The sequence below is a fragment of the Centropristis striata genome, chromosome 1 (genome assembly GCF_030273125.1).
Source record: "Centropristis striata isolate RG_2023a ecotype Rhode Island chromosome 1, C.striata_1.0, whole genome shotgun sequence".
Lineage (NCBI taxonomy): Eukaryota > Metazoa > Chordata > Actinopteri > Perciformes > Serranidae > Centropristis > Centropristis striata.
This window is the reverse complement of record NC_081517.1, coordinates 1,522,612-1,544,523: the sequence shown is the minus strand read 5'-3', so window position 1 is coordinate 1,544,523 and position 21,912 is coordinate 1,522,612. Positions and strand designations below refer to the sequence as shown.

Genomic DNA, 21,912 nt, shown 5'->3' with positions numbered 1-21,912 from the left:
CCTTCTCTCTCTCTCTCTCTCTCTCTCTCTATATATATATATATATATATATATATATATATATCTGTCCTCTCTCTTTCTCTCACTCTCTCTTTCTGTCCTCTCTGTCTATATATATATATATATATATATATATATCTGTCCTCTCTCTCAATTGGCTTTATTGGCATGACGTAACAATGTATATATTGCCAAAGCAAGCATCAGAAAAAAAGATAACAAGATAAGGAAAGCAATATTTACAATAAATTATTATATTTAAAAGAAAAGAAAAACTAATAACAATAAAAGAAAGCAATATTTACAATCATTGAATTACAATCAACATATAATTTATCCAATCTAACTGTCCCAGCAAAAAAAGAAGAAAAAACAAAATAAAAACAAAACAACAACAACTCTCTCTCTCTCTGTCTGTCTGTTTCTCCAGGTGTGATAGTGTTGCTCTCCCTGGCGTTCCTCATGCCGGCCTTCTACTACATCCCTAAAGCTTCTCTAGCTGCTGTTATTATCTGTGCAGTGGCTCCCATGGCGGATTATCGTGTCGTGGCTAAGATGTGGAGGATTCGCAGTAGGTGTCCACTCAGTTTTTCTTACTGAAGTGTGTTTCTTGTATATTTGTTTAATTGTGGTCTCGTGTGTGCGTCTTCCACAGAACTGGACCTGCTGCCTTTTTTTGTGACGTTCCTGATGAGTTTCTGGCAGGTGCAGTACGGCATTGTAGGAGGTGTAGCTGTATCTGGAGCACTGCTGCTGTACAACATGGCAAGACCCCAGATAAAGGTACTATAATATCCAGAACATTTGTCTTTAATCTTTTGGATTATAAAATAGGTCTAGGTCAGGGGTGTCAAACTCAAATACACAATGGGCCAAAATTTAAAACTTGAATAAAATCGCGGGCCAACATTGAACAAATAAACCTTTTAATATATACCAAACATGTTTTGCTTTAACATTAAATATGGAACCAGCAACGCTTATAAACATACAATATATAACTAAATAGTGCAGACATGCAAAATCAAATTTCAAATAAAAAACACATCAATGTCATTAATTTGTTAAATAAAAAATAAATAAAAATCGTATGCCTGTTTTCTATTTGCATCCTTCTGATTTAAATATCAAAATAAACTTTTTCAACAGGTTAATACATTTAAAAATAAAATAACAATAATAAATCTAGTATTAGCGGTACATGCGCCGTATAATACCAGCGGGTCAGCTTTTATAGTACAATAATAATATAATAATTTGATATTGGCTCGCGGGCCAAATAAAATTACACTGCGGGCCAAATTTGGCCCGCGGGACAGAGTTTGACTCCCAATTAAGTTGGTACAACTAATTTCTTTTTTCAGTGTGGGCGGATAGCGTGAGGAGACGATAGTGACGTGCAACAGAGCAGCATCAGTGCTGCACAGTAACACAATGCTAACAGGCTACACAGTTAGCTCTGTAGCAGTACAGAGCTAACTGTGTAGCAGTATGTGTTCACTTAGCGACCTCTGTTTATTCACAACAAGCACCGGACACTCTGTGCACAATTAGTGATGCCGGTTTGTTTACGATCAGCGATGGACACCATGTGTACAGTTAGCATGCTGGTTTGTTTACAATAAGCAGCGGGTGCTTATACCCGTGGCTTTCATGAGAATGGGTTTATTTGTCCAAACCTTCAATAAAGTTTTTTTTTTTTTAAATCAACAAACTCAGCAAATGTTACATTTGACTGAATAAAAAATATGCATAATACTAATACATGCCCATTAGCAAGATGCAAACATGATATGACCATTGGAAGAAACAGCGCTCCCGGTTTCAATGGTAGAAATGCGGTAATGCTTTCCCGCCTTAAATGGGTTAACTCTTGCTCTTTCTTATTGAACTACATGAGCTCACTAACTGAAGTAGAATAACATGAGGAAGTTTGAGGAAATGTTGGTACTATATAAAAGGCCAAAGTGCTGCTGGAGTGTTGAACATCATGGAATGCTGTTGTATAACGGTGCAGGAGTTACAGATTGTATTTGTGTTCAGGTGTCTGATCACGGCATGCTGCTGATGGAGTTAGGCAGTGGACTCAGCTTTCCTGCCACAGAGTATCTCAGCCACATCATGCACACTCAGGCTCTGCAGGGTAAGGACTCCTTAGATAGAGTGGTGATCTCTGTCTCCTCACTTTCACTCTCTCCTATCATTTACCTTCCTGTTTCCTCCCCCAGCGTCTCCTCCGCGGTCCGTGGTTCTGGACTGCCATCATGTCAGCACCATAGATTACACAGTGATCAGCGAGCTCAGGGACCTGCTGCGGCAGTTCAAACTACGGGAAGTGCAGCTGGTCTTTTCCAGACTGCAGGTACGTTACATTTTTTTTTCCCAAAAGGAACAGCACATTTTGTTTCTTTTCAAAATAAAATGGCTTTTTGTTTGGGGCCAGAATTCAGTTCTTATAACAACATTTTATTTCATTTAATTTATCCTTTATTTATTTCTTGAGGAATCATTGAGGGCAACCCTCATTTACAATGATGTCGAGAGTACAGAGAACACACAATGAAGAACAAACAGCACAGATAAAACACATTAAACATTAACATTAAAAACAGTTGCAGGGAAAGGCAGAGTTATTGGTTATCATAGTTTTAAACTGGCCCATAGTTATAATTGTGTTGAGTTTGAGTGAATGTTGTAAAATGTTCCAGGTAGATGCAGCAGAAAAAGTGAAAGCAGTTTTGCCAAATTCAGTATTTGTCCGGGGAACATTGAGCATTAACCCTCTGGAGTCTCCAGAAGCTCCAAATAATCCAGACTTGTTGCCTCCATCCAGACTAGAAAACAAAGCAGCGTGGAGCCCTACTGTAAAAGACACAAAATGACCAAAAAAAGACACAAAATGATGAAAAACAGACACAAAATGACCAAAAAAAGACACAAAATGACCAAAAAAGACACAAAATGACCAAAAAAAGCACAAATTGACCACACAATTATAAAAAAAGACACAAAATGACCAAAAAAGACACAAAATGACCAAAAAAAGACACAAAATGACCAAAAATAGACACAAAATGACCAAAAAAGGCACACATTGTCTACAATGTTTAATTGTTAAGTGATTTTTGTTTTGTCTTGTGGACCCCAGGAAGACTAGCTCGTCCCACTTTTGGTGACAGCTAATGGGGATCTTTTTAACAATAGACAATAAACAAAAAGTGTTTTTTTCTCCTCTCTTTGTGTCTTCAGCCCTCTGTTCTGGAGGTTCTCCTTGCAGCTGACCTGCAGGGCTTCAGGTATACAGACAGTGTGGAGACGGCGCTGCAGATGGAGTCAGAGGAACTCCTCAGTGAATGACACAAAGACCGTCCAATCAGAGACTGGAGGAGAGACATTTGGAGTTGAACAGAAGCAATGAAGCAACAAGGCTGATCAGGGACGTTTCTGATCTGGAACCATTGAGATGATGAAGTTAAAGTTAAACTACCTCCAACAACTGATTCACTGGCTGTAAGCTGTACGGCTCAACTTGACATTGGAAATCATTGTGGGATTTCCGACATTACAGCACTACATTACCAACATTGGACCAGAATCACAGCACTGCCCTGCTCAGAGTTACCAACCACCTTTAAATGGCTGCTGCTGACAATTACGTTTTTATCATTTTAGGTTTTTATCAGAACTTTTAAAGACACAGAGACTATTTTACACACTTTCAAGACATGATAGTCACATCAATACTGTTTAAGCCTTTTTACACTGGCTCCCAGTATGTTTTGAAATAGATTTTATTACCTTTAACCCAGAAGAACCCATGGTGACACCCGTGTAACAAACACTTTAAATCTTCCAGAATCTCCCATATTCAGCTTTATGCTTCACATTAACTCATTAAATCCCTAAGCGATGTATACTCAACACCCTGGTGTGGTGGTCATGTGACTGTGACAAGAAGTGACTTCTCCAAAATATGAGTGTGACTGGAAACAGAAATGTGAAAAAGTAGCTAATTTTAAAAAGCTTATTTTTTGTTATTAGGCTAACTTTAAACCCATTTAACAATTCTAATCCGTCAATAGGGTGTCCTGTATTGCATTTAACTTATTCTGACCATATTTCTTGCACAAATTAAAGTCACAATTTTGTTATATGTTATGGAGATGAAAAAGAAAAAGGTAAATTTGTGTCTCTGTAAGCAGTAAATGTGTCTAGTTTCTTTCTATGTTAAAATAAGAAATATCAGAAACATAAATACCATAAACGCCCATTGTAACGTTTATGTCACATCACAGATCTTTGACATTTAGGGGTAGAATTTAAAAAAAACCCATCAGAAATGTGTTCTATGTGGTCCACTTATAGAACACATCCTTTAAGGATAACTGGCTCTGGGTTCTTATGGGTTAAGGCTCTTCACGGCCTCTCTCTGTGCTATATCTCTGTCCTCTTAATACTGTACAAGCTGGTACTGTAAGTGCTTTGAGATCTTGGGCTGAGGTATTTTGTCTGTCTAAGAGGCTGAAAACTAACTCTCCTTTAAAACCTGATGATTTTATGTCTCATCTTTTTATTTTGCTGCTTTGTCATGCACTTTACTAAGTGGTTCATGAAAAGCACTCTAATCTAAAAAGATTGGTATTATATTAATACTGTGTTTTATAACATTTGATATGCTTTTGAAGGACATTATGTCTTTTATGAATGAGGAGAGAATGAGGAAAAGTGATAATAGTGAAGTATATATATTTTTACGAACCAAAAACTCCCTCTGTTATGTTGTCCAGGGACCAAATCTGAATTAATACAGTAAGAAAAGGGACAAGGGGTGTGTTAATAATGAACAAAGCTAACACATATGCCACCTGTATTTATAGGTGGCATATGTGTTATGTGTGTTGTTTTATTTATCTATGTTAAAGGAAATGTATGGTGATTGGTTGTTATATTTTTATGTTGGTAAAAAAAAATATTGCCAGAAGTGGCAAAATGTTTTGAAATGATTAATCACAATGACACTGATTTAATAAAATTATCATCCCAAATAACTACATCTATTAAAGTATCTTTACTGAATTAAAAAGTCTAGATTTTTAAGTGTATGTGTGCATGTGTGTTGAAATCACCTGATTAGTCCCAGAACTATCTCCCACAAACTGACGTCATCATGGCAGGTGATTAATCAGCGATCCGGCAGCCTCACTGTCAGAACAGACTGATTTTCTTGCAAGCAGAAGCCACAGGCTATTTTAAAATAAGCATTAACATTAGCACCTTTCATAGTGCCGTTTCATGCCGGGACATTTACGGCTCTGTAATGTCTAGGGATGCCGGGATCAAACGATCCCACCAATTTTCTGCCTCCAGAGGTAGTCACAGAGGCGGAAAATTGGTGGGACTGTTAGAAGCGGGACCACTATAAACTGGCGATCGGGCCGAATCGGGATATTTGACGTCACATGTGACGTCTAACACACACCTCCCACTAGGTCCGACAGTCATCAAATCACTGTGCGCAGCTCCCACCTCTACCTGTAAACAAACCGGCATGCTAACTGTGCACAGCACCCACCTCTACCTGTAAACAAACCGGCATGCTAACTGTGCACAGCACCCACCTCTACCTGTAAACAAACCGGCATGCTAACTGTGCACAGCACCCACCTCTACCTGTAAACAAACCGGCATGCTAACTGTGCACAGCGCCCACCTCTAACTGTAAACAAACCGGCATGCTAACTGTGCACAGCGCCCGCCTCTAACTGTAAACAACCCGGCATGCTAACTGTGCACAGCACCCACCTCTACCTGTTAACAAACCGGCATGCTAACTGTGCACAGCGACCGCCTCTAACTGTAAACAAACCGGCATGCTAACTGTGCACAGCGCCCGCCTCTAACTGTAAACAAACCGGCATGCTAACTGTGCACAGCACCCACCTCTACCTGTAAACAAACCGGCATGCTAACTGTGCACAGCGCCCACCTCTATCTGTAAACAAACCGGCATGCTAACTGTGCACAGCGCCCATCTCTAACTGTAAACAAACCGGTATGCTAACTGTGCACAACGCCCATCTCTAACTGTAAACAAACCAGCATGCTAACTGTGCACAGCGCCCATCTCTAACTGTAAACAAACCGGCATGCTAACTGTGCACAGCGCCCGCCTCTAACTGTAAACAAACCGGAATGCTAACTGTGCACAGCGCCCGCCTCTAACTGTAAACAAACCGGCATGCTAACTGTGCACAGCGCCCGCCTCTAACTGTAAACAAACCAGCATGCTAATTGTGCACAGCGCCCGCCTCTAACTGTAAACAACCCGGCATGCTAACTGTGCACAGCACCCACCTCTACCTGTTAACAAACCGGCATGCTAACTGTGCACAGCGACCGCCTCTAACTGTAAACAAACCGGCATGCTAACTGTGCACAGCGCCCGCCTCTAACTGTAAACAAACCGGCATGCTAACTGTGCACAGCACCCACCTCTACCTGTAAACAAACCGGCATGCTAACTGTGCACAGCGCCCACCTCTATCTGTAAACAAACCGGCATGCTAACTGTGCACAGCGCCCATCTCTAACTGTAAACAAACCGGTATGCTAACTGTGCACAACGCCCATCTCTAACTGTAAACAAACCAGCATGCTAACTGTGCACAGCGCCCATCTCTAACTGTAAACAAACCGGCATGCTAACTGTGCACAGCGCCCGCCTCTAACTGTAAACAAACCGGAATGCTAACTGTGCACAGCGCCCGCCTCTAACTGTAAACAAACCGGCATGCTAACTGTGCACAGCGCCCGCCTCTAACTGTAAACAAACCAGCATGCTAATTGTGCACAGCGCCCGCCTCTAACTGTAAACAAACCGGCATGCTAACTGTGCACAGCGCCCGCCTCTAACTGTAAACAAACCAGCATGCTAACTGTGCACAGTGTCTGGTGCTTGTTGTAAACAAACGGAGGTCGCTAACTGAATACTGCTGCAGCACATACACACTGTGCTGCTACAGAGCTAACTGTAGCCTATTAGCATTGTGCTACTGCGCAGCACTGCTGCTGCTCTATCGTCTCCTCCCACTATCCTCCCACCTCGTTGCGCGACGCCAGACTGCACTATGAAAGGGCAGAATATCACGCCTTTGCGGGATCACTATGAACGCTCTAAGGCAAAAAGCCGTCACAGACCTTTCTGGCAATATAGCGGGATATTTGCGGGACCGCACTATGAAAGGGGCTATTGAGTAACAACCACTCTAATGTGAAATCTATTCAAAAGAAGGACATTCATACCATCTTTGTTTCTGTTGTTAAACACTGAAACATGATCGTTTCCGAGAGGCATGGAAGCTTTTCAGACATAAATCAGTCTTTTTAAAAGAATAAAGGACTTGGAATTTAAGTGTTGTGTACTAAAAACACCTTGTATAAGTACTTGTACAACACCTAGTGTTCTAGTGTTTGTTGATCATAACGTCCAGCACTTCAGAGGGCCACAGGCTAGGTTTCTTTCATGTTCAGTGTTTGTGCAGTTTGGGCCAGCTGAATTCTTAATCGATCATCCTGACCTGGTAATCCATCAGCTGTGTCCACCTTCAGTGATCATTAACCAGGCTGTTGCATCATTTGGAAAGGTTCCTCAGAGACCAGCTCTCTGTGATAACCTGTGTTTGTCCTAAATGCACCTCTTGAACACCTGAATCTAAGTCTTTGACAGCAATTTTTTCCCCATTAAATTTGTATTGCCAAAAACATAACCATATACATTGAATGACACATTCTATAGACACATACAAGCAATTACACCTCAACCACCCCCCTTCAGCTTAGATATCAAGTACTCCCATATCAATATTGTTTGTGACTGAGCATTATTTACTCTTGCTGACAACAGTTTCGTATAAGATATATTCAAGAATGTCCGTAGCCAGTGAGTATCACAAACGTCATGAAGGGATTTCCAGCGCTGGGCAACAATCTTTTTGGCTGCAGTGAAAGAAAGGAATCATCGTTTAAAAGGTGCACAGCAGGGTCCATAGGGAATTGAACTCCTGTTAAATCAGTAATACTTTCGGTCACCTTTCTCCATAATCTAGATACCTATGACATAACATGTAAAACAGAGCCATATGGATCCGGGACGAATCCCACTTGATGTCTTATTCTTGGTGTAACATATGCCCTATGGCAGAATTTTGTCTTTGACAGCAATTTTGAATCTCACCAGAACTTACTTACTTACAGGAACTGGCTTCAGTGACTGAAGTTCAATACATATATAATATAGGTGATAACAACTAAGCAAAGCTAGTTAGGGGATTTCTAAATATTTTTCTTTTCACACATTGTGTTGCTCACATTGGCTGAATTTAAGGGAAAATGCGAAACACACACCACGTCCAATATTACTCTAATGTCACCATGTCTTGTTTTCTTTACTTTAGGTTTTAAGTATTTGACATCTTATCAGTGAAGTGTTGAGGGAATGTACTCAGTACACCCTGAGAAGTACACAAACATAATGTGCTCTGTGTGAACAGTGTGACTGAAAGTTGTTATGAAGAAAGACTTTTTATAATGAGTTTAGAAATATGATAAGCTAAAAAAAAACAAAGAAACAAGTGTATGGTTGAACTCAATGTTCTCTTTGGTTTTCAGTCTCGGCTGTTGACACAAGGTGGCAGTTGGGCTCGTCGATGTTGGAATGTGCACACTTGTGAAGACCAAGAGGTCTCCATTATGTTTCTACACTGTCCTGAGATTGATTGTGGTACCATTCAATGTATAGGCCCAAGGCCCCATTTGCCAGTTCTGTTTGAATTTGATCATAAATTTGTGCTATTGCTTAATAAGTTACTCTCTTGATGCTGTATGAATCAGGCCTGTCAATCACCCATTTATGGTTTCCAGTAACTATTACTTCATAGGTACTTTGAATACACAAACAGGCCTATAAATTCCTACACTCTCACTCGCTGGAAACTTTCCAACACAGTCTCTCTCTGAGGTAAGTACAAAGACCGGCAGGGACATGTTTTTGTTTTTTTTAGCAGAATCATTTAAAAATAATTAAAGACATCTCTTTTGTCTTTTTCAGCAGGTTCTTGTTGTAGAAGTGGTCTATAATGGGGGTGCCTGGGAGTTTGTTATTGCTCCTTATTTTGCAGGTTTCTACAAGAAGCACTTCAGGTAAACTCTCTCATGTCTTGGGTTAGACTTGGCAAATAGCATCTTTTGCATATGTGTCCGCCCTGGGTTGTTGCCTTTCTTTCCCCGTTAAGTTCGAAGTACAGAGGTTGTCGTAAGACTGTAAAGCCCTTCGAGGCCAATTTGTGATCTATGACAAAACATTTAATTTGGCCCTATTATTGTCACACAATCCCTGTGATTAACTGGGGCAATATTATTCTTACATTTATTTAAATATTAATATTATGCCCTATTATGTCATCCCGTCTCTCTCTCTGCCTTTCCTGTCCTATCTTTAGTTGTCCGAGCAATTAAAAAGGCAAAAATGCCTTTTCATCAAAATAGGGCTTAGTCTTTGGTGACTAAGACTGCTTTACAGAATTTGTCTTTTTTCACACCAAATGCTTTATTTTGTAGAAACTTAGGAGCACATCTCTAGTGAACACATTAAAATTGTCTCTTTTGCTTACTTCTTTGTGAAGACAGTTTTTACAGATCTGTAAATTAAATCAAATTATTAATTAGTTGATAAAAGCATGGTGTGTGTTAGGCGACTAAGATGTTCATTAGTTAAAGGCAGCCCTGGCAATCACACACTTGTACCTGCGGATAGGTAGGATAGCTCAACGCCGGTTATCATGAATCACAAAAAAAAAAAGTACAGTTTTGTCAATTGCATGTAAGATTTTTTTTTCTCCGTTTTATCTAGAAAGTGTCTGAAACAGCAGGCGTATAACTCTCCTCGTATGTTTCACAGGGACACTCGTCACCAGCTGTGATTCATGTCACGATGAAGCCAGCTGCCTGGAGTCACGAGAAAGAGGCGACACTTCTCATGTGCCGCTCTCTTGTGTCTGTAAAGACGGCTTTGTTGGCGACGGTCTCACCTGTTACAATACAGAACTCTGCAGGGACTCCTCTTGCTGTAGTCGAGGGTACCACTGGTCACCAGACAGGGGCTGTGTGGACACTGACGAGTGCTCCCTCCCAGACTCACCATGCACTTCACCTCAGGTTTGCCAGAACACCCCAGGCTCCTTCGAATGCCTGGAGCCTTCCTCCAGGACCAGGTCGGGCCCCTCTTCTCAATCTGTCCAGTTCACCTGTGGACACACTGTTTGTCCTGTAGGCATGGACTGCATCAGCAGTAATGAGACTCGCTGTGCTGACCCCTGTGAGCACTACACAGTGCTGGATGATGACTGGCGTTCAGTGAACAACACATCGATTCAGATAATATACTGTGACAGAGATATTAACTGGAGAGGCTGGTATCGCCTGGTTCTGGGGCAAAACAGTGCTCATATTCCAGAGCATTGTGTTGGTGAAAACAGGTGTGGAACACATGCGCCAATGTGGATAACAGAACCTCATCCCACACACATGGGTGAAATTGTAAATCGCACTGTGTGTAATGGCTGGCTTGGCTACTGCTGTTACTTTCCGTCACACACCATTCATGTAAAGCTCTGCTATGGAAACTTTTATGTCTACAAACTTGTGGAGCCATCAACATGTCATCTGGCATACTGTGCAGGTATAAAAACATCTTTCTGCTGTAACAACAAATTAAATGTTCTTATCTAATCCATTCATTTAAGTGATTAAGAATAGTCAAAACACTTTTGTCCTCTTGTTCTTAAATTCAATTTAAAATGTATGAACATATAAAATCTTTTTTTGCAAGCAGAGTCAAACGGAACAGGCCCTGCAGTTTTGCCAACCACACCTGATCCTCCACCTCAGTACACCACCGCTCAGGCATCCAACACAACGACAGCAGGCAACAGCACCGTGTTACCACCAACACATGCTCCTCCACCTCAGTACACCACCGCTCAGACAGCTTCCACAACAACAGCAGACAACAGCACAGCAGTTGAGGGGCAGGTCCGTCTGGCCAATGGAGGAAACAGCTCCTGCTCTGGCAGAGTAGAGATCTTCCACCGTGGACAGTGGGGGACGGTGTGTGACGATTCCTGGGACCTGGTTGATGCTCAGGTGGTGTGCAGACAGCTGGGCTGTGGCAGGGTCCTGTCAGCACCACCCCGTGCACGCTTTGGACAGGGCAGAGGGCCCATCTGGCTGGATGATGTCACATGCACAGGCAGCGAATCAGAGCTCAGCCAGTGTCGCCACAGAGGGTTTGGATCTCACAACTGTAATCACTATGAGGATGCTGGTGTCGTCTGCGAAGGTGAATACATTTTTGTACAGCTAAAGGCAATAACATCTCTCTGTGTAACATCCTGTCTAATATGTAAAGATATCATGGTCTTTATGGAGTCCATCTTTCATCTGTGTCTCATAACAACTATATTATGTGTCATGTTTTTCTGTTAGCTGCTTCACCAGTGAGGCTGGTCAACTCTGACAACCGCTGCTCCGGCAGAGTGGAGGTCTTCCATGATGGACGGTGGGGGACAGTGTGTGACGATTCCTGGGACCTGAGGGATGCCAAGGTGGTGTGTAGACAGCTGGGCTGTGGCACTGCTCGTTCAGCACCACAAAATGCAGCTTTTGGAGCGGGCAGTGGACCCATCTGGCTGGATAATGTCAGTTGTTTTGGAAATGAACCATCAATAACAGACTGCAGACATCAAGGGTTTGGGGTCCACAACTGTCGTCACCATGAAGATGCCAGCGTTGTTTGTGAATGTAGGTGTTAGTCATAGTATAGTTAAAATGATATAGTGATGTAATGATTCATGGAGGTTCTCATAGTGATCTCATCTGGTATGTTGTATTTAATATCTTTGTAATTCCACACGTTTATTTGGTAAACTTCTATCTCTTTCTTCAGTTCAGCACCCTCCACTCCAGCCTTCTCAGCTTATTTGTGGCCGTGATAAAATCCAGGTGGGTCTGGAGTTGGCTCATTTTACATCCTCCGGTTTGAGCCCCTACTCTGGCAACTTTGCATCCCGCAACTGCTCCTGGGTCAGAGTGCGTGACGATGTGGTGTGGTATGAAGTGGAGGCCATGGCAGGTGCCTGTGGAAACACACTGAGGGTAAAAACTTGACCCCCTTTTTTAAAAAGAATTTCTCTAAATATCGTCATGGTGGTGCTAATCCCACATCCACTCAAGCTGATATAATCATTCAACTCACTAATTATTGAATCATCTGCTGTCTTTTAGACCAACAGCACACATGCAATCTACTCCAACAGTTTATTTATCTACCCAATAAGCAACACGTCCTTCAACGTTCCCGTGAGTCTTCCCTTCTCCTGTGTGTATCCTCTGGACACAGACACCAGCCTGAATGTGGCCCTCAGACCAATCCTGGCGTAAGTAACCTTTTATTGAATGTGACTTGTTGTAAAATAACAAAGCTCCTATGTGAAATTATTGTTATGTGAGCACAGCACACATTTAAGCAATTAACTCTGATAGGATCACATGACTCCTCCAAGAATGGCCACCTTAACGCGGTGGAGGAGTTTGTGTGATCCAGTGATCCTGCAAGCGTTGCTGTCGGAGCTCCTGGTAGGGTCTCCCGAGGCAAAGTGGTGCCAGGGGAGGGGCCAGACTAAGAGCAATTCAAAGACCCTCATGAAGCGGGAACACGGTCATCAGAGTACCTCACCTGGCATGGGTAAACCAGGGCCCCCTCCTGGAGCCAGACCCGGGAGGTGAGCACACAGGCAAGTGTCTGGTGGCCAGACCAGCTCAGCCCGAAAAAAATCACCACCCGCAGAGTTAGGCTTAAGGGTCGGGTGCAGAATGAGTCGGGTGGCAGGCAAAGGTACCTGGGCGTGCTGACCCCCGGCTCCAGCGGCTAGCTGGCGGCGAAGGAGCCCGAGCTTGTACGGGAGGTGGAGTGTTACCGACTAGAAAAAGTTGGGCTCACCTCCACGCATAGCATGGGCTTTGGAACCAAACTCCTGGAGAGAGACTGGACTCTCTCCTTTTCCGGAGTTTCCCAGGGTGAGAGGCGCCGGGCGGGTGTGGGGATACTCACAAGCCCCCGGCTGAGCGCCAAGCAAGAGGGTCACCGCCTTGCGGCTGCAAGTCGTGAGGAGAAGGTCTCTGACTGTTGTCTGTGCTTATGCACCAAACAGCAGTTTGGAGTACCTGGCCTGCTTGGAGTCTCTGGGTGGTGTCCTGGAAGGAGTACGCTCACGTGGGTAACGATGACGGTACCTGGAGGGGGTGATTTGGAGGAACGGCCTGCCCAATCTAAACCCGAGTGGTGTTTTGTTATTGGACTTTTGTGCTCGTCACGGATTGTCCATAACAAACACCATGTTCGAACATAGAGTTGCTCATAAGTGTACTTGGTACCAGAGCACTCTAGGCCAAAGATCGACGATCAATTTTATTATCGTATCGTCAGATCTGCAGCTGCATGTTTTGGACACTCGTATGAAGAGAAGAGCAGAGCTGTCAGCTGATCACCACCTGGTGGTGAGGTGGATCAGGTGGTGGGGGAGGCTGCTGGACACACCTGGCAAATCCAAACATGCAGTGAGGGTGAACTAGGAACGTTTAGCGGAGGCCCCTGTCTGCAGGGTCTTCAACCTTCTACCTCTGGTAGAATTTCCCCAGCATCCGAGGTGAGGCTGGGAACATGGAGTCCGAATGGACCATGTTCAAAGCCTCAATTGTTGATGTGGCTGGTAGGATCTGTGGCCTGAAGGCCATCGGTGCCTGTCGTGGCGGCAACCCAAGAACCCGCAGCGGTGAGGAAGGCCGTCAAGCTGAAGAAGGAGGCCTTTCGGGCTTGCCTGGCCGAGGGGTCTCTGGAAACATCGGGCAGGTAACGTTCAGCCAAAAGGGCTGCAGCTGCGGCTGTCACTGAACCAAAAACTCGGGTATGGGAGGAATTCGGGGGGGCCATGGAGGAGGATAGGAACAGTGGTGCAGGCGTTGAACCAGACCGTCATGGTGAAGAAGGAGCTGCTCCTTAGCGTCGAAAGGAGCCAGCTGAGGTGGTTTAGGCATATGGTAAGGATGCCTCCCGGTCGCCTCCCGTTAGAGGAGTTCCGGGCACGTCCAACTGGTAGGAGGCCCCGGGGAAGACCCAGAACAGGAGGGGTTATATCTCTCACTAATTCTCTAATTTAGCCATTAGAGCTGTAACCGTTAGCCAACTTATCAACCAGTTGAGCAACGGAGAATTCATCTATTTATAAATTTCATTCACATTGTTTAATTCATCAAACGTGAAAAGAAAAAGGTTTACCAGGTGTTTAGAGTGCATGAAGAACTTAAACTCACCTTGAAGAAAGCTTTAATGATTTAGTTGTATTTAGAACATGGGCTGGTGTGGTTCCCCCTCTTGTGGGCAAAATGAGTAGTAATCTAGTAATCACAGTAGAGAAAGGACTCACTTCATTAATCACCAGAAATTTTTTCACACTTGCCTCTCAAGGTCTCCCTAAACACACAGAAAAAGGTTAATAAAGGAATATGTCAATAACAGGATCAAGAAAATAACTTGGCAAAAAGACTTGGTCATAACAATCATGTTCTTGACAGGCTTGAAGGTGGCATTGAAGGCTCAGGTGCCAGAGCCGAAGCCTCCATGTCTCTGTTCCGCAACTCCAACTACATCGAGACTTATCCAGCCGGCCGGGTCACCCTGCCAGTGGGCTCGCCGTTGTATGTGGGCGTCTCTGTGGAGGAGACTGATCCAAGCTTTGCAGTTGTTCTGGAGGACTGCTACGCCAGTCACTCATCAACTCCTGACAACTTCATGCAATACCCTCTCATCAGGAACAAGTAAGTTTCCCTCTTGATCCTCTGCTTAATTTAGTATAACAGAAAAGGGATAAGGTTTATCGATGTGTAATTGTAGCAGGCAGCGTTCTGCTCTCACACTGGGTTGTGTTGTGTTGAAATAATTGAGACGTAGTTGAGTATCTGTGGGGTTTATTCTTCACAGGAAAAATGGAAAAAAAACACAGGAGTTACTGGGGATTTCCACCGGGCGCGTTACATCAGCAGCACGTCTCCTCCGCGGTTTTGCTGCGTCTTCTGCCCGGCTTCAATTCACACCGGGCGCGTTACAGCAGCGTCACGTCAGCTTAGCGAGCCGGTCGTATACACGCGAGATAACGAGATCACGCGATAATCCTGACCATACGGGAGACCGCAAGATCCCGTGATAAACTCTAAACTCTAACAGTCTATGGATAAACTGTAAAGTAAACAACAACAACAACCAAAAGCTTACTTTGCTTCTCTGACGTGAAAAATCTGTTGATCTGACCATCTATCCTTATAAAAACAATATGTTATGTCATAAATGATTGTATGATGTTCCACTTCAACAATCAGTCTCTTGTCGTCCGTGTCGCCGATCCTCTGAGACCTTTTGATTGATTGATTGATTGATTGATTGATTGCTGATCTGGTGCCCCGGTCATAACATAATGTTGATGTGAAGTAGTTTTAGGCTGCATGAACTGCGTATTGTGTTTTATTTTGAAAGGGGCGGAAGTGTTTTACGCTGATTCTGAGTCGGACTTCCTGTCTGGTGCGATCTGCTCTGTTGAGATTTACGCGATTTGGCAGTGTCTCGCGGAGAAATAGAAGTCCTACCTAAAGCCTGATTTCCACCGGGCACGTTACTGCAGTGTCACGTCAGCGTCGCGTATGCCGTTGCAAATAGGTAACACTCTAATCAATGAGAGCATTTCCACCGGGCGCGTATCGTAACGTTACAGCAGCATCACGTCAGCGTCTCTACGCGAGCATTAGGTAGGACTTCTATTTCTCCGCGAGACGCTGCCAAATCGCGTGAATCTCAACAGAGCAGATCGCACCAGACAGGAAGTCCGAAAACACTTCCGCCCCTTTCAAAATAAAACACAATACGCAGTTCATGCAGCCTAAAACTACTTCACATCAACATTATGTTATGACCAGGGGACCAGATCAGCAATCAATCAATCAATCAATCAAAGGGTCTCAGAGGATCGGCGACACGGACGACAAGAGACTGATTGTTGAAGTGGAACATCATACAATCATTTATGACATAAGATATTGTTTTTATAAGGAGAGATGGTCAGATCAACATATCTTTCACCTCAGAGAAGCAAAGTAAGTTGGTTTTTGTTGTTGTTGTTTACTTTATACACACAGTTTATCCATAGACTGTATAAATAGAGTTTAGAGTTTATCACGGGATCTTGCGGTCTCCCGTATGGTCAGGATTATCGCGTGATCTCATTATCTCGCGTGTATACGGCCGGCTCGCTAAGCTGACGTGACGCTGCTGTAACGCGTCCGGTGGACATCCCAGCCACTCTCCACCCTCCACAAGAAAAATAAAATTAAAATCACATAAACCACAATAAAACTATAAATGACACGAGATCACAAAATTTCAAATCAGCATAAAAGAGAGAGAAATAAAAAAAAAACGTTTCAACTAGCATAATGCTTAGTTAGCTAACTCTGAATGCATAACTAGATTTAAAGTTAAATTTATAAATTGTAAGTCATTGTAAGCTTGACCAACAGATTCATAAGCTTCTTACATAACATTATATATCAACATTTTGTGGTTTTGAATGGAAAAAATAGTGAAAATAAATAGAGAGAAAGAGAGAGCGCTTTATCTTATGACTCACCCACTTTGAGCACACGTGGCTCTTTGACGTTAGGTGGTGTAACGCCAAAACGATTCCCCAGAGGAACAAAAGGCATGAATTGATAACCACCTTGGGAACTTTTTTACAGGCAGAAAATAATTCTATTTTTGGGGAGGTTCACAACACACACAAAAAATATTTTGTTTAGGGAAAACAAATAAACAAAATTAAATAAAAAAATTAGGTAACGCTTTACAATAACCAACTAAGTAATGTTTATAGATGGTTTATAGACCAATTATTAACCATTTACAAAGTGCTATACATATTTAATCTTTAAATGGTTTCAACCAATTTCTTTAAGGTATATGAATCATTTCAAAATCATTTACATACTTAATATGGTGTTCAAAATGTTATAATGAGTGCATCTAAAACCATTAATAAACTATTAATTATAATTTAATTGTTTGTCAATGGTAAATTAATTGGTAACACTTTACAATAACCAACTAAGTGATGTTTATAGATGGTTTATAGACCAATTATTAACCATTTACAAAGTGCTATACATATTTAATCTTTAAATGGTTTCAGCCAATTTCTTAAAGGTATATGAATCATTTCAAAATCATTTACATACTTAATATGGTGTTAAAAATGTTATAATGAGTGCAACTAAAACCATTAATAAACTATTAATTATAATTTAATTGTTTGTCAATGGTAAATGAATTATAAACTTACATTAATATAACATCTATTAGCCATTTATAAATGATTTAGTTAGTTAAACATTAATAAATTATGTATTTACCATTCTAAATGGCCTATAAACAGTTTATAAATGATGATTAAACATTAATTAACTATCTGTTTACCATTTATAAATGATCAAATCAAATCAAATCAAATAGTCTTTATTGTCATTATATAGTTCACTATACAACGAAATTGAAAGTGCCACTACATAAGGTGCATAGTTATGACAATCATAACACAAAACAACATGAGTAAAAACATTTAAAAAATACCGAGCTAAACAAGGACAAAAACAAGAACAAGGACATGTGATGTAATAAATAAGTATAAAAATAAATAAATGGCTACTTAAAATGCTATAATTTATACATGAGGTAAATTGAGTGTTTTGCACATATCAATTGTATTGCACATGTCCGTTTTATTGCACCTTTTAATTAATTTATCCTGTGTGGGTGTTGAGAGTTCTGAGTGTTAAGAGTTGTGACAGCCCAGGGGAAGAAGCTGTTTTTCATCCTGCTAGTTCTGCATTTAAGGCTTCTGTACCTCCTCCTATCTGTTTACCATTTATAAATGATGGTTATTGTAAAGTGTTACCAAAAATTGACCTGGCTACATAATGGTCCTGATGACGGCTCCATCCTCTCCGCCAGGTGTCCCGCTGACCGCCGACAGGTGTCAGTGACTGAGAGCGGCTCGTCCCTCCGGGCTCGTTTCTCTGCCCTGTTCTTCCTGCTTCAAAACGAATACAGAGACGTTTACCTTCATTGCAGCCTCAGCCTGTGTGACCGGAGGAGCTCCTCTTGTGCTACAGTAAGTCACACATTTCACTTCAACACCAATCTATAATCAATGCCAATAAACACTGAGTTTTAACCCTCTATGGTATGAATTATGATGCCAGTTAGGAAGTTTTGGGGGTTTGTGGCCTGTTGCCATGTGTGGAAATTATAAGCAAATAAGACATGCAAAGTTCACTATAATAGAAGACTACGGCCTACAGGGCTAAGTAATAGCCTGAACTTTACTTTACTGCAAACAACATCAAATATATCTTTGTTAAATTGTAAAGATCAAAACAAAATTATGATGAATGTAATGCTTTTGAACATTATATATATACCTAAACACACACTCCCAATATCTCATGCTGCCATGCTGATTCCATAATGGTTCATTGTTCCCTCGAGGCAACATAGCAATTTTCCATAATGGTACGCTGTTGCCTCAGGGCAACAGTTGCATTTTAACAAGTTTCCAACATTTAATTAGAAAATACATTGCATGAAACTATCGAAAATATTTACTCACCTATTAGTAGGAATTTTTTTTTTCCAGATGGAAAAAGGCCAAAAATTATGTTTTGAGTGCTTTTTTGTGGTGCAAAATGGCAAAGCTGTTTACTTTGGAAAAGTCTGCAGAAACGGGTTTCAATATGGCCTCCTGGAGGTCATGTGACAAATTAAACCATTGCTATTGGTTCCCTATACTCTTCTCTCTTTTTAAAGTATAGCACCATTAAAAAAGATGCATTGTAGAAATTTGGGTATGTTGTCCGAGGGCAACACTGTACCATAGAGGGTTAATGGTATTTTTTCTACCCTCTCCCATCGTGTAGCCTTGCAGAAGTAGGACCTCTCGCTCTGTTTCCAACTCTGATCCTCTGACAACCCTCACCGTTGGACCAATCATTTGTGAGTATGAGTCACTGTTTGGTCTCAGGGCTGAACACAATTAACTATATGGAATTAACTAGAGAGTGAACAAATTGCAGCAGGAATGCTGGATACTTAATAGCTGATACTATGCTGCCATGTTGGGAGCAATGTGTGAGAAGATATTGTAGGAAGTAGGAATAGTTTGAAAAGTGGGGTTATTGTAATTGTAATTAATATGAATGTAATGAAAAGTTGAATAATGCCAATAATGAATACAAAATGTGGAATATCTTTCATGTTAATTGATGAGCTGATGTTTCACTGCCATGGTCGCTTATAGGGGTAAGATTGAAGTAGTAGAAAAAAAGTGCTCAATTGTGGTTGAGGAGAACTGGTTTTAAAACACAATAGTCGTATGTGAAGATATAGGTCACAAACACAGCTTAAGGGCTATACACCAGTCGGAAATAGAGGCAGTTGTCTAAAAGTGCGGATTTATGGTTGAGGAGAACTGGTGATAAAACACCATAGTAGTATGTAGAGACAGAGATCCCAAAAACAGCTTGACAGCAGAAATAGAGACAAAAAAAAAAGATGGAAATCAAGTCGGCTGCCCAAAAGTGGTGAGTCATGGTTGTGGAGAACTGGTGAATGTTTTTTAAACAAAGTTTCTAAGATGAAAAATGTGGAAGGAGAAAATAATCAAAAGTATGCAGCGGAAAAATAATATTAATAAAGAATGCTTCCAGCATTCCCACCAATAATCATGTTTTTTTCTTTCTTTCCTATTTATTTTCAGGGGACAAGTCACCTGAGTGAGCTGGTTACATGAGGACATAATACGAACATATTCCACATTGTGATATGATTTTGTTTCAAGATTTTTTTTATTCATAAAACATCAGAGTACAAAAACTGGTGTTACATTGTAAAACAAAAAAAACTTGAATATGCATATGCATGGATTATTCTTTTCAACCAATGATTATCCACATTATAGTCTAAACTGTACGACAAATATGTATGTATGCAGTATAATATAATTTGTCTTTTTAATCACAACTCTGTAACTTGATGTTGGAATATGCAGTAGTTACCAAATAAAGTGAAAAATTGCAACATTGACTTTGGTCCAGACTGAAATGCCAATGTGTGTTTTTAATAATCAAATAACATAAATCAGTCAGACAGTCACATCAGGCACCAGAGAGTCTTTGAACACAGACAGGAGTACAGGAGCATCTCAATACATTAGAATATGATGGAAAAGTCCATTTCCAGTAGTTCAAGTCAAATAGCACCAACCAAGTATTGAGTCATATAGATGGACATACTTTTCAGAGGCCAACATTTCCATATTTAACATACTTTTTAAAATTGGTCTTTTGAAATATTCAAATATTTTGAGACACTGAATTTTAGGTCTTCATTAAATGTAAGCCATAATCATTATAATTAGAAGAAATTAAATCAATTAAGACATGAAAGGTTTCATTCTGTGTGTAATGGATCTATATGTGTTATTTCCACTTTTTGAATTGAATTACTCACATAAATAAACTTTCTATGATATTGAACTCTCATTATTTTGCTGCTCAAATGCGTTTAATGGGTTTAATTACACAACACACATAGCCATTATGGCAAGTTGTGTCTATTTATGACTAAGATCAAAACACCCACAAAGTCCAGTGTTTATCTGTCATGACATGTTCTGTTCTTAACATTTGGTTTCGATTTTTTGACATCTCATTAGTGAAAATGTTCTGAACTAATAAACTAAAATACATTCTGAAAAGTACAAAAAATAATATGCTTTCTTAGCAATATTCTGCCTGTGTGACTCAAAGTATTTGAGTAAGACTTTTTGTTTGAATGATGCCCAACTCTTCGTGGTTCTTCAAGTGTTTGAATTGCTTTCTGGCATACTTTCAATAATATGTAGAGCAGACTATTGCATGTGTACTTAATGACATAGTATTGTAAAAATATATAATTTATCAGCACTCTTGTCTTGTAATAGGTCAACTATTTACTTTGGAATTGTGAAACATTATAGAGGTAGTTAATATTACAGAAATAAATTACAGGAAGGGCAACAGGGATTCCAGTAAATAATGATAAGAAGTGACTCATGATTATTATGCAAACTCAATCAATTTAATTGAGAAGGTAAGGTGAAGGTCATCACCTCTAGTGTAATGTTTTCCATTTGTGTTCTCTGCAGTCCAAGAGAGCTGCTCCACATTTCAAAGAAACCTGTTTGATTAAAAACCCAAAACTTTTCAAAGCCAGACAGTTAAAGGAGAGAGGTCCAACACACACTTGCTTTACAGTAATACTTAGATGAGAGGGACAGAGCTGCTTAGATTGATGCATGATGATGTGTTGAAACTCACCTGAAATCAAGAAACTCTTCAATGGTTGGTATCGTTTGAAATCTGGACTTTTATTTGACAAAATTATAATAATAATTTATGAAATGTATGCCAGTTGCATCTGCTCAGTCAAACTGAATGTAAATAAAAATGTGAAATGCCACTAAAAGCTCTTAAAAAGGTAGGTAAGTGGACCTTGAATAAAGATAAAAAACCTTTTAAAACCCTCTAGAGTAACCAAGTTATGTCACAAATCAGATTTTGGATTCAAAAACGGACAAAATAGCCCCAAAATTGTCAAAACCCACAAAGGGTTAAAGTCAGAAACAAATGTGATATTGTCTCTGGTATTTCGGTCACTGTTGT

At 40.9% G+C, this 21,912-nt stretch overlaps 2 protein-coding genes across 2 annotated transcripts in view; both read left to right on the top strand.

The window, feature by feature from the left end:
- The window catches only part of slc26a11 (solute carrier family 26 member 11), a 23,131-nt gene extending 18,280 nt beyond the window's left edge, over positions 1 to 4,851 (top strand). Inside the window, exons 10-14 of the mRNA XM_059345741.1 lie at positions 431 to 571; positions 656 to 783; positions 2,044 to 2,143; positions 2,229 to 2,362; positions 3,250 to 4,851. Coding sequence (XP_059201724.1) covers positions 431 to 571; positions 656 to 783; positions 2,044 to 2,143; positions 2,229 to 2,362; positions 3,250 to 3,357 — 611 coding nt within the window. The 3' untranslated portion in view covers positions 3,358 to 4,851. The remainder of the gene's footprint in view (positions 1 to 430; positions 572 to 655; positions 784 to 2,043; positions 2,144 to 2,228; positions 2,363 to 3,249) is intronic.
- Positions 4,852 to 7,926: 3,075 nt separating this feature from the next.
- Positions 7,927 to 21,912, top strand: part of LOC131962342 (deleted in malignant brain tumors 1 protein-like) — a 34,250-nt gene continuing 20,264 nt past the window's right edge. The window contains exons 1-9 of the mRNA XM_059327363.1: positions 7,927 to 7,939; positions 9,956 to 10,522; positions 10,889 to 11,395; positions 11,542 to 11,856; positions 12,002 to 12,210; positions 12,340 to 12,491; positions 14,686 to 14,928; positions 18,164 to 18,323; positions 19,129 to 19,204. Coding sequence (XP_059183346.1) covers positions 7,927 to 7,939; positions 9,956 to 10,522; positions 10,889 to 11,395; positions 11,542 to 11,856; positions 12,002 to 12,210; positions 12,340 to 12,491; positions 14,686 to 14,928; positions 18,164 to 18,323; positions 19,129 to 19,204 — 2,242 coding nt within the window. The remainder of the gene's footprint in view (positions 7,940 to 9,955; positions 10,523 to 10,888; positions 11,396 to 11,541; positions 11,857 to 12,001; positions 12,211 to 12,339; positions 12,492 to 14,685; positions 14,929 to 18,163; positions 18,324 to 19,128; positions 19,205 to 21,912) is intronic.